Raw genomic sequence first — 12,615 nt, 5'->3', positions numbered from 1 at the left:
CCTCCTTCAGGGTCCCACACACACTAAAAAAAACCAACCTTTAATATATAATTTATCCAGATCTGGATGATTATAAAGCTTTTTTTATGCATTTTGAGAATGTGTCTTTCTTATCACCCAGCAATACCGCAGAAGGTTCATACATCAGCTGTGGTTATCGCGCATCTCTTCAAAAATAGGAAAGACGTTGTCAAATATGCCTGAGATAAAACCGAGATAAGTAGATGAGCCAATGAAATGTGAGGTTACCGTTCCTTATTTTTCATGCAGAAAAGAAACAAGTTCATACAACAGCTTTACACTTAATGGCATGGAGGCAACAACCAGAAAATAAGTAGGAAATTATCCCCTTATTTAAATCCGTTTGATTTGTTAAAGCTATCGTGGAGGATTTTTATGAATTTTTGAAAAGACCCACCCTCTTCAAATGCACATGCACAACCCCGTACCAGCTCCCAAAAGGGAATTACTATTAAACACGTGCAAAAGCATGCACAAGCCAATTTCTCCTCGTGCAGGCTCTGTTTTAAAGTTGCTGATTGCACCGCTCATAGAAACTTACTTTCCAAAAGAAGATTTTCAATTTCTCCACTATGTCAGACGTACGTAAGATGGCCTTACGAAAAAATATCACCAGAATGATTGACAATTAGAAGGACCACTTATTATGATGATCCACCTGGGAAAAGAAACATCTTTCCTTATATGTTTAGGTAATCTTTTTAACCTGATAACTTTAGATTGTCATAACGGATCACAACGACACTTTAATAACAATAAAGTAAAAAAAAAAAAAATGTAAAAATTAAAGCAGGGGTAAAACACTACATAGACTGAAATGAATAAGATAGAAACAGGAGCAGAAGCAAACCAGGCACTGAGGATGATTCAGTTGCCTGCCTGCAGGAGAAGAACCCTGCCTAATATTTAATGGCAACTTGTTTCATAATATTGGTCATTCCTCAAAGGGTTAATCAGTTTTTGGTACAAACAGTCTGAAGCAGGTGGGTTTTATTCAGTGCTAAGAAGCTCTCACATACTGTATATTTTTAGCTACCGCTGATATGCTGTGAAAATCTTCCTGAAGGTAATATCACACAGTCTGTTTAGTAGGTCATCAGTTGTAATCTTCTTGGCAAAGAACCAAAAGCAAACCTTCAGTAACATCTATACGTCCTTTTCAGGTCTGTCTCTTGGGGACCAGGAGGGCAGTCAGCCCATAGGCATCGTTCTCACTGTTCTGGGTGTTGTAGTCCTGGACTTTTGTGCAGATGCCACAGAGGGACCAATCAGGGCATACTTACTGGATGTGGCAGATACCGAGGAGCAAGACATGGCATTGAACATCCACGCTGCTTCGGCTGGTAAGATGAAATCCTGTTGCTGTTTTAAAGGACAGGTTTAGTAGTTAACGCTGCGATATATTTACCTCTGCAGGCCTTGGGGGGGCGGTCGGCTACGCTCTCGGAGGGTTAGACTGGACACACACCTTCCTGGGGGATATCTTAAAGTCCCAGGAACAGATCCTATTTGTGTTTGCTGCCATCCTGTTCTCCATCTCTGTAGTTCTTCATCTCTTGAGCATCGAGGAGCAGCAATATTCACCACAAAGCGACAGGCTGGATCAGGTGCAGAGCCGTAATACTGTGCAAGTGTTGAGTTAGGAATTGTTTCCTTTTTTTTTTCTTTGCTCCCAAGGTAGCAAACTTTATTTGGCCTTTCTTTAAAGTGGTTTGAATCTTAGCTGTCTTCAGGCTTTCTGAATGTATTGTTTTTTTTGTGTTTATGTTGTTTTTTTGCTTTAACTCCATTTTTCCCTATTTTTTTTAAGTCAATAATTAAAAACTAGCTGAAAATAAACCCTCTACTTAAAGACAGAGGGTCTCTCAGTTCCTCTCCACAGTCTCTGCTGGAATTCTTTCCCATTTATTAATTACTACCATTTATTTTCAGTCACCTAAATTACTTTCACTAAAACTGTTTCCCTTGGAGAGAAGTATAAATAAATTAGTGGGTTATATTTAAAGATGATCTCTTTTTCAGGAGAGTCCCAATTCCAACCACCTTCGACCATCAGCCAATGGCAAGGCTGGATTTCTTGCACCTAAGCTAGAGATGATTGGTGAGGATGATACTATAGAAACCTACGACTTCTATGATCATTATGGTGACAATCGTTCAGAGCAAGGAGACATGGACTTCCTGGAAGTGGAGCTTGTCAGAAGTAAGTTCAACTCATGAATGATGTCCTCCTTTCTTGACAAGGCGTCTTCAGATCTCTTATCTAAATCCTTTTTTTCCCTTTCATTTCCCTCTTGATTTCCTTCCAGGTAAAAGCGACAGTGTTCTCGCCATGGCAGACGCCACCCTCGACCATCTGGACCATGACGCCTTGTTCCTGTGCCACCTGGAGCCGTCCATCTTTGCCGAGCGCCTCTCTCCTCACCACAGCACTCCGCCGAGAATCCCGTCCTTCTTCAGCCCCGACCACAGCAGCTCCCGTCCGCGGCTCGCCAGCATCCGCCGCAGCAGCAGCACCGGCAGCGAAGACCTGCTCCGCCCCCACCACGCCAATCATCACACGCACGCTCACACGCCCAGGATCTCCCGCCTCTCGGCTTTCCTGCAGGAGATGGAGAATGACGATGGGCAGGAGGCGCTGCTGAATAACCAGCTCAATGAGCAGCGGACTCTGAACGGGCGGCTTTTGGCCAGCGTGACAAATGCAGACATCGGTAGCTCTGACAGACTGAGCTCTAAAGGACAGGCGCACCGCGCCGGAATGATTAAAGGTCAGACTCTCTAAGTCAGCATGTGGCAGAAGTTTTGACACCACATATGCCCTTTATTTTTAAACCCATGAATATTGCTCATAAAGTCTTTATCTGCTATATTCAAGTTCCTCCTCTCAATAAAATCCCTTGAACTCATTTTTTTGATCCAGCTGCCAGTACCGGAGCTCCCATGCGACAGCCACGCCGCCATCACACCTTCTACCGCCAGCCGTCCTGCACTTTCTCTTACTACGGGCGAGTGGGAAGCCACCGTTACCGCTACCGCCGAGCCAACGCCGCTTTCCTCATCAAGTCGTCACGCAGCATGAACGACCTGTATGAAGTGGAGGCCCGACACAGGAGGAGAAACAGACAGAGGAACAGAAACCGCAGCGGGAACACAAACTCCTCCAGCGGAGATACAGAGAGCGAGGAGGGCGAGGTGAGGATGGATCTGCATTTTGTCCACATGATGGTTTACTCCTTGCTGGAGCTTCTCTTATTCGTACGTTCTCAGGTTGAGACCACCGTCCGGCTGCTGTGGCTCTCCATGCTGAAGATGCCTCCTGAGCTGCTGCGGCTCTGCGCCTGTCACCTTCTCACCTGGTTCTCAATTATTGCCCAGGCTGTGTTCTTCACTGACTTCATGGGTCAAGTCATCTATGAAGGAGATCCTACTGTACGGAACAGACGTAGTAAACACTAGTTTGCTTCTTATAGTGGGTTTTAGGGAGTATTATGCGTAGAAATAGTCTTACCTCTGATGAAGTGATTTCTGATTTTGAGAAGGATGGTTTTATATGATGCAGAAAGTATCAAATAAAACCTTAGCAGACAAATTAACTACTAAATCAGTATTATATACTGTTTTAAAAGCCAATGTAAGATTTGAGAGATCAAACTACAAACTGTGCCTGAAATAGCCTGTTTTCTGGACACGTATTTAATATTTAAAAATGAGGGATTTTAAATATGTCTAGATGTCAAATAAGCAAGGATATAAGCCTTCATCATGGCATTAGATTAGAAGACATCTTTTGCTCTATGCTGTTTTTCATGGTGTTTCCCAAACTTTTTTTTCCTTGTGTACCCCTTTGGACATTTTGTCTTACCATAAGTACACCTTCATCTGTAGATATAACAAGATTTTAGTTGTTGTCTTGTTTAAAATTTTTAGGTTGGAGTTAAAAGGTCATCATATAGAAACATCGGAAGCTCTGATCTATTATTTTCTTTTGACAAATATTAGGATTAAAAGTATAAATGTTTCATTTAAAAAAGTGAGATAATCATTTCTCATTCTATAAATTATACCATCATTTCATAAATTTCCACGGGTCTGACTGTAGGTCAAGCCAATATACTGGAAAGAATACCATTTACACTGTTATGTAACGTTCAGATTTCATTTTATGGGGAATTTTATGAGCAATGTTTCTCCCTCAGGCTCCTACTAACTCAACATTATTGGAAAATTACCACCAAGGGGTTCAAATGGGATGCTGGGGGCTGGTTATATACGCCATGACCGCTGCTATCTGCTCAGGTAACTACACTGATGTGTATTTGGAATATTTAGGGAGTTCTCTGTGTTTATACTTCAAATCTAAAGTCAAATCATGTTTGTCTTCAGCTATTCTTCAGAAGTACCTGGACAACTTTGACCTGAGCATCAAAGTAATTTACATCCTGGGAACTCTTGGATTCTCAATAGGTAAGAGCAACCGTTACACATACAGTACGCTGGATGAGATGGGATACGTTCAGCTCAAAGTCACATTTCCTGTCCTCTTTTAACAGGAACTGCTGTAATGGCGATCTTCCCTAATGTGTACATTGCCATGGTGATGATCAGCAGCATGGGCATCATCTGCATGAGTATCTCCTACTGTCCATATGCGCTGCTTGGACAGTATCATGAAATGAAAGAGGTGCAGAAACACTTACAGTCTGCTTTGGAAATGTAAAAAGCGTGTTTGTTTAGAAGATGTTGCATTATTACCTTTACTCAGGTTCATCATCTTCTGCATATTTCTGTCTGTTAATTTGAGACGTTTAGCTCCAGATTGTTTGACTCAGTTGCTATTCAGGAACAATGACTGTCAATATTTTCACCTTCCCACAGTACATCAAGCACAGTCCTGGTAACTCCCGCCGAGGCTTTGGGATTGACTGCGCCATCTTGTCCTGTCAGGTAGGTGTTCATACTCCATTAAACACTGTATTTAACTTACCAGGAGGTTGAAGCTAAACCTTAGGTTGCAAAACATTAATTAGTTCAGAGTAAACACCCAGACTCAGATGGGTGTTGGTGCTGAAGTGCAAAAAAGCAAATTTGTCAGATGCCTCACCTATTGGCTCACCTGCTGAAGCTGCTAAAGCCTTAAATAAGTTATTATGGAGACTTTGTGGTAGTCTTTGTTCTAACTCCTACCGTATGGTAGGAGTTATTTTCCAAGGTGCTAGTCGTACCGCTGAACCTACAGCATCAACTGACTTTTCATACATTTTTTGGTATAACGATGGAACGATGATGTGATTTCTGCAGGTCTACATCAGTCAGATCTTGGTGGCCTCCGCTCTCGGTGCTGTGGTGGAAGCTGTTGGCAGTGTGAGAGTCATTCCCATGGTGGCCTCTGGGGGCTCTCTTCTCGGCTTCTTCACTGCCTGCTTCCTTGTCATTTACCCAACACCAAACAATGGGTGAGAAAAATTCTTCTTGTCCTTTTAGTTCAGGAGTGTCTGATGTCCACCCTGCACTACAGAAGTGGTACAAACTTGATGTGAAAACATTTTTCCGTTAGTAAAATGGACCACCTAGACCTAGCTATAGGGTGCTCTCATTCAGTCATTGTAGCTAAATTATTAAAGTGTTTTCAAAGAAAATGTGAGCTATATCCCCTTTGTTTTCTTAACAGTAGATGGTAAATTATTCACAGAATAAGTAATGATTAAAAAAAAGATATTTACAGGACTGTAAATGCGCAAAAATCTTTTTGCTTTTCTTTTCTAAAAAAATCTATCTTTTTAAATAAACGTGTATTTTGTTGGTTTTCCAGTCAGGGGCTATTAAAGGAATTACTATGGCTTTAGTTAAGCCTTTTAAATGTAAAAAGTATCTATTTTTTGCCTGGAAGTCTTTAAACAAGGCAGTTTGGCCAGACTAATTGAGCGTTCCATGTATATCTCGGGCTAAAACTAATTTATTATCATTAGTCCAACCAATAGATCCTTAGTGAAGTAGGAGATGAAGAAGCCATGATGCAAAGTATACACACCCTTTCGCATCCAGTTGTATATTGTAACAATTAACACTCTGCTGTACGTCTATACCTTATGGGCAAAAGTAATTCTTTTGACGGCCAGAATGTTCACATTTTGGACAAAGAAAATTGGTGGTTTGAGAGGGGCATTAAGGAAGCCATATGTGTGAAGAAAAAACAACCTTAAACAGACGGGGTGGACTCCAACTTCAGCTTTCAAAAATCTACTATGCAGCAATTGAGTTAATCCCTTCCAGCTATCATCACAACCCCAACCCCTTTACAGGGGAACAGAAGATCCCACCTATTCAGCCAGGCCAACAATTCTTTTTAACGACACCCCTTTCAGAGACATAGACAGGTATTGGGCATTGGGCATTGTGGGCTAACAAAAGAAGCCAAATGACCCTAATTCAAAAGGGTGGACCCGTTCGTCCGTTTCAATTTACATGTTTTCAAAACAAAAACAAGGCTATGTTGGGCTACTGTATAAAGCCTCGAACTCAACGCTATTCCTGACATTTTGAGTGGAAAAGCTTCCTGTATGGGAAGCGAAATATCTTCTAACTTGGAAACTAAGTTCAGTGGACTGTTGTTTAACTTTTTTGGAGTTAACAGTATGGTTTTATTTAAAAAATCCGGTGCTATTCTTACTCTTTTTCTTGCTTGTTATGAATAACCTAGACCTGATAGGATTTTTTTTGTGTGTCATGAGAAACATATTCACTAGAGAAAATGCAAGCACAGCCAAATTTTTTTTAAACAAATTATGAGTTGAAAAAAATATTGGACAAAAATGAAATTTAACCAATATTAATAAATGTAGATTCAACTTTGACACAACAAAGTTTGGAATAGTTAAAACTTGCTGAAGCAAACATCCTGGAATATCCTTCATGAATCCCAAACTTGACTATGTTTAAAAGTGTAATCTATTATTTAAAGCCGATTGGTTTAAAAAAAATTCAACCAGCTCTGTCAAGAAAAGTTGAAAAGTAAATCAGAGTTGAGTTTGAGGCTTGTTGAATGTTGGGTCATAGTGCAACTTAAAACAAACCTTTTGGTTCTGGTAAAAATAAAGCTCAGTGGAATCAGTAATGACAATAATACTCCCAGTCCAATTCCTCTTTCTTGGCTCTAACAATACTCCATTGAGTTCTCTAGAAAGTGAAGTACACTCAATGAGGGAAGTGCAAGTGAAGTCCCTAAGAAATTGGACACGACTAGGTGCAAAATGACACCCCAGCCCAGTAGGTGGCAGTAATACATTACCTATACAAATCAGTGACGTGTTCACCTATGTCTTGTGTAAACACAGTGTGAGTCACAACCGTTCATGACCACCCTCAGCCTGAAGGGATCATTTTAAGGCTTAAAGAGCACTTCCCCCTAGCTCTTAAAATTATAGGGACACAATACCCTTACAGGTGAACGCGAAAAACCAAGTCTTGGTGATAGAATTGGGACAGGGCCATAATGTGACTATGATATGAATATGATACTATGAATGTCTTTAATGTCCAGTATGACTAAGCTTGCCCTTCAGACCTATGGGGGTAAAAATAGAGAATGCAGGTAAGGGCTTAAAATGAAAGGACTTGAAATCTACCTAGCAACACCTCTAAGGCTTATTTTGGACGTTGGTTTCATCCAGAGACTAAACAGGATCATTTCCATTCAATCCTACAATCTTAACCAGATGTTAATGTGTTTTTCAGGGAGGCGGATTCTACCAAAGCTTCAGAGAAACAGGCCCTGACAACGCTGGAAAACCCGAGCAGCAATGACTGCCCCGTTAGCGTGGTGATAGAGAAACCTAGCTTCCTGAAGCTCAACAAAGCGGGAAAAGCAGCCACCACCACCACTTCCTGTCAGACGGAGAACGAGTCTGCCCTCTGATTGGCCTGCAAACAACAACTGCATTGATTTTGTCGAAAGCGAATCATCAGAAGAGACTTTAATGTGCCTCCATCTTGGACCATTTTAGGGGTTTTGCTTTAAAAGGGTTTTTCTGACACTATTAGTTCAGTCTGCTGTGAAGACCTATGCTACTTCAGATCAGCTGCTCCCAGTACTTCAGATCTATCTGCAGTTGCATCCGAGTCATCCAGGAAGGAGCATCATGCTGGTCTGTTTATGATGTGGCTGTTTGAGTCTCTAAGGCCTCAGAGCAGCAGGCTGCAGAGAAAACATAAGGACACTTTAACACGAACTCTAACACCTCTTCACCTGGGGTCAAACGGACACTTTAACCCAGAACACTGCTGATGAACATAAGTCCATGAAGCTGCAATCATAAAAAAAAAAAATGCTGAAAATTGTTCTTCCTCAGCCTGGAGTCAACTTGATCAAACTTTTGCTTCGAAATGCTGAAGCTGATGCTGTGTTTGTCTCCAGCGGAGGCGTTGCGTTCACCAAAACATCGCACTCAGCTTTGCGGGACTTTCACTGCGCTCTGCTACAGTAGCTTTAAGACTCTAAAGACTTTTGGAGGAGGTGTTTCTGATCCTCTGAGCTCAAAGCTTGGTTCCTGGGGATTATTTATCAGTCTCTGCCCCAAGTTGATTGCAGATGTTTAGCTTTTGCTCTCTTCCTCATTACAGAAATGCTGTTTTTGTCTTTCTCTGTTTATTGCATGAGAGCTATCTTGTTCAGTCATATGACCTGTTCAGAAAAAAAACATGTTTATTGGGTAAAATTCTACAACAAAAAAAAGAAGATGCAAGGTATGCTGTTTACAGGGCATTACATATTATTCTACTGAAAACTGGGAATAATTAAATTTATCACAGCAAGGCTACAAATGGGTTAACAAGTAGACAAGCAAACCAATTTTTTTATTTTCCTTTATGCTATAAGCATGTCAGCAAACTTTGCGGAGAAATCTACGGTGTATTAACTAGTTCAGAAAGAAAAAAAGTGTTTATTTAAAATCACTTTCCATAGGTTTAGGAGGCAAACAGCAGAATGGAGACCAGAGAAATGCAAACTAACACTGTGTTCTGGTCAAGTTTTGCATTTATTTATCATGAATGGGCCAAATTGGATGAGTGGAAACAGTCTTAGCTTTCTAATTGAGGCATTTTGCGTTGATGTCTGTTGGAGAATAGAGCATCGTTTTAGGCCACTGAGAGTTGGAAGGAGAGATTGAGTTACATTGGAAGCGGAAATTTCTGTAGGTTTAGAGTAAAACAATTTAGACATATTGGTTGATTAAAAAAGTAAAATAAGAAATGACCACTTCAACCTGTTCAACATTAGATTAGATACCTTCTGTATTTACAGGTACTTTAAATTTAATTGACAATACCTAGCAAAAGTATTCACCCTTCTTTAACCTTTTATTTTCGCAGCCTGTCCCGTTATATCCTCCGACTCCCATTTATTTAACTCTGGCTGTATCTTTGGAGTCATCCTGCTGGAACTGTGTGTGATTTTCAGGTTGGAAAAGAAAGTTTATTTAACTCCATCAAGCTTCACTTTATCATGGATGCAATTGTTTGCACTGGAAAAGCTGAGAAGGTATGAAACCTTTTGCAAGGATCTGTAAATTTAGCAAGTCTGGGCAGAGATGTGTTTTTCGCTTCTTGAGACAGAAAAAGAGATGTAGGACAATGAGAGATGACCGGATGTGCTTTATGGATTGAATCGTTTAACATGAGAGCAATATATTTCGATATAACGCATGGACACACAACTACAGCAGGGTTCTGGAGCTTTGCATGCTGCAGCAGCAATTTGCACGTGTAGAACACCAAAGTAAGACTCTGTACAAATCGCACAAGCTATTTTTTCCTTTGTAGTCCCAACAGGTCATGAGCATATTTAAATGCATGGTTTGATGTTAGTGTCTCCTTTTTTTTTTTAAACAAAAAGTTGCTTGCTCAAACAAAGCATGCAACTTTTTTTTCTCCTTCAGATTTACACAAGCAGCAGGTGGCATTTGTCATATTTTTTTTTATAGCTGGGATGTTCATAGATGTGGGTTGACCTTTAACATGAAGCTCCTTTTTTCTGATGAGACGCAAAAACTTGAAGTGCAAGTTCAGTGTTTCTGCTCAAATGTAGCAAGAAAGTTTAAGAAGGGGTTTTTCTGCCTTTTAGATGAATGTTCAGACAGCACGGTCCTTCCGTTGGCCTGCTGGGAGATTGAGTTCTTAACCTTTGATTCCATCTTGTGACTTAAAAATGAATGTTGGCTGATATCAGCTGAAATTCTTGTTTTGGATGTTTAACTAGCCAGGTTGCTCAGAACTTGCACATGAGAAGTGAAATAAATAAATAAAAGCAACACAGTGTAGTGGAGCTACGTTGCAGACGACAGAACTAACTGTTGATATTTATTTTTTTGAACTTTATGTCTGTAAACAACACTTTTCACTTTGACAAAAGTAAAGCTATTTCATTTCTTGTCATGGGAGATGTTACAGAAATAAACTGGACCGTGTGCATCCATGTCAGGGTGTGCTGTTCACGTTTTAAGCAAAGGACAGGCTTTATAATCTGTCATCTCAGTGTTCGTTTTTTTGGTTCTTGTTCTTTTGTTTCTCGATCGCCTGGTTTACACTTAACTCTGAAAATGTCAGCTGCAATACTGAAATAGACGAGTCTCTGTTCTGGTGTAGAAATTTTTTTACTTATTCTTTAATGTTTCAGGCTGAGCCACTCAGAAGTCTAGCTTTTGCACTTTTTTTGTGGCCGCCATGTTGGTTTTGGTGATGGCTGCATGAATGTGGAGACTCTGCGAAACTGTTTGTGAACAGTCATAGCTCGTCCAACCTGTCAAAACGCAGAGTGTGGCTGTGCCTCAAGTGTTTTTGTTTGGTAATGGTGAATATATATATATATATATATATATATATATATATATATATATATATATATATATATATATATATATATATATATATATATATATATATAATCAGAGAGAGTTGGATTTTAATAGGTAAATATGTAAAGAATGGGAAAGAAGTTATACACCGTGTACTATAAAATATATATATAATATGCCTTGTTCATTGAAAAGATGTAAATATACATATTTCTCTTTTAGTTTCTTCTTTTTTGCTGCTATGAAAAAGATGATTATTTTTGTTAGTAGTTCTGTTTTCTATATAAAGCCTGTATATTTCTGTATAAATATGCTTGAGCCTTCATAAAGAAGGACTCTGGATGAACACTGTATGGAAAGCACCTTTAAAAGCTATTAAGAAGTAAACAATCATTGACTTCTCATCTTTTTCATATTTTACCCCCCCTTTTTAAGTGTTGTATTACTTTTGCTCTCAACTTGCATAACATTTCCTCTTACCACCGTTTATATGAAAATTTCATTCACAAAAACAATACAAATAGATGCACCTCCTCAATATCAATCGCAAAGGACCCAAGATCCAGCCAAAACATATTTTGGTTGAAATATGTGTGGAATTTCAATTTAATGTGCAATAACATAAGAAAGAATATTAAAATTACACACAACTAAAAAAGCAGAGCAAAATAATATTTTTCTTTGTTTTTATAGAAACACAGAAAGACATATGAGATTCAAAGCTGGCCATAATGGAAACTGTTACACCAAGGTGTCAAACTGCAGACAAAAGAACATTTTGATTTACTATGTCAAATGTTGCAGAAAGATCTAAGAGTTTGAACAATACAGGTGGGCTGAGTCAACATTTTAAAGGCCGTTAAAACTGCCAAAGGTGCTGTTTCAGTGCTACAGCAGGCCTTAACATACAAGGACTCCTGTAAATATCCCCAACAGTGGGTGATATATTCCATTTTTACATAATAGGCGGTTTAGAGGTAGGCTGACAAAAAATATTTGATCAATATTACTCTTAAATAATGGGTTATACAACAAATTCTTTGAATGCAGCTGTATGGTTAGGGAACATCTAAAAAGTGTGAGATACTGTGAGCAATGTTGTGAGGTGCTTTCTATAAGACATGAAACCAGAAGATATTTAAGGAGGTATTTAAAGGTCTGATGGTGAAAAGATGTCTTCCTCTCAGCAAGGTGTGCAGGTGGTGTCATTCAGCCAAGGCTGAGCTTTGGTTTCCTTTAAAGCTGGACCTTTACTTGTCTATGTACAAGATACTGTACATGTAGCTGTCAAAAAATATCAGTTCATGCTTCAAACTTATACTATTATTCATTATTCACCAGAGCAATGTAACAACAGTTTACCTTATTATTTTACTGATTAGTAAATTTAGACATAAAGAAAAAAATGCTTACAGAGTCATGGGTTGTTCTAGACAGGGGCTAACGGTGGCCAGTGCCCCTGTAAATAATACTTAAAAGAAGTTGTAATGATGATGCGCTGGAACAGACATGGTTACTGATAGGTCCTTTGGATTTGTTTCATTTTTTTTCTTTACAAATTATGTTTTACTAATTATTTAAAAACAATAAGGTGATAGCTTCAGTGGGATTGAGATAGGATCCCGGTTTTCATGTGCTAAATTATTTTTTTCAAAACAAATGAACAAAAAAAAAATGAACAAATTTTTACAGCTGCATTTGTCAATTTTTCTTGAGTTATAATTCTGATTTTATAGAAAAGGGT

The 12,615-nt window shown here is 39.3% G+C and overlaps 1 protein-coding gene across 1 annotated transcript in view; it reads left to right on the top strand.

Annotated features, from left to right (window-relative positions):
- LOC119779655 (solute carrier family 45 member 4) overlaps window positions 1-10,211 on the top strand; it is a 56,540-nt gene extending 46,329 nt beyond the window's left edge. Inside the window, exons 5-16 of the mRNA XM_038279386.1 lie at window positions 1,185-1,364; window positions 1,438-1,628; window positions 2,044-2,224; window positions 2,331-2,792; window positions 2,945-3,216; window positions 3,292-3,453; window positions 4,221-4,320; window positions 4,408-4,488; window positions 4,575-4,705; window positions 4,900-4,968; window positions 5,323-5,477; window positions 7,756-10,211. Coding sequence (XP_038135314.1) covers window positions 1,185-1,364; window positions 1,438-1,628; window positions 2,044-2,224; window positions 2,331-2,792; window positions 2,945-3,216; window positions 3,292-3,453; window positions 4,221-4,320; window positions 4,408-4,488; window positions 4,575-4,705; window positions 4,900-4,968; window positions 5,323-5,477; window positions 7,756-7,936 — 2,165 coding nt within the window. The 3' untranslated portion in view covers window positions 7,937-10,211. The remainder of the gene's footprint in view (window positions 1-1,184; window positions 1,365-1,437; window positions 1,629-2,043; window positions 2,225-2,330; window positions 2,793-2,944; window positions 3,217-3,291; window positions 3,454-4,220; window positions 4,321-4,407; window positions 4,489-4,574; window positions 4,706-4,899; window positions 4,969-5,322; window positions 5,478-7,755) is intronic.
- The last annotated feature ends 2,404 nt before the right edge of the window (window positions 10,212-12,615 follow it).

This window comes from Cyprinodon tularosa, unplaced genomic scaffold, assembly GCF_016077235.1.
Source record: "Cyprinodon tularosa strain WSP-4 unplaced genomic scaffold, ASM1607723v1 ctg15, whole genome shotgun sequence".
Lineage (NCBI taxonomy): Eukaryota > Metazoa > Chordata > Actinopteri > Cyprinodontiformes > Cyprinodontidae > Cyprinodon > Cyprinodon tularosa.
This window is presented reverse-complemented; position numbering and strand designations above follow the sequence as displayed.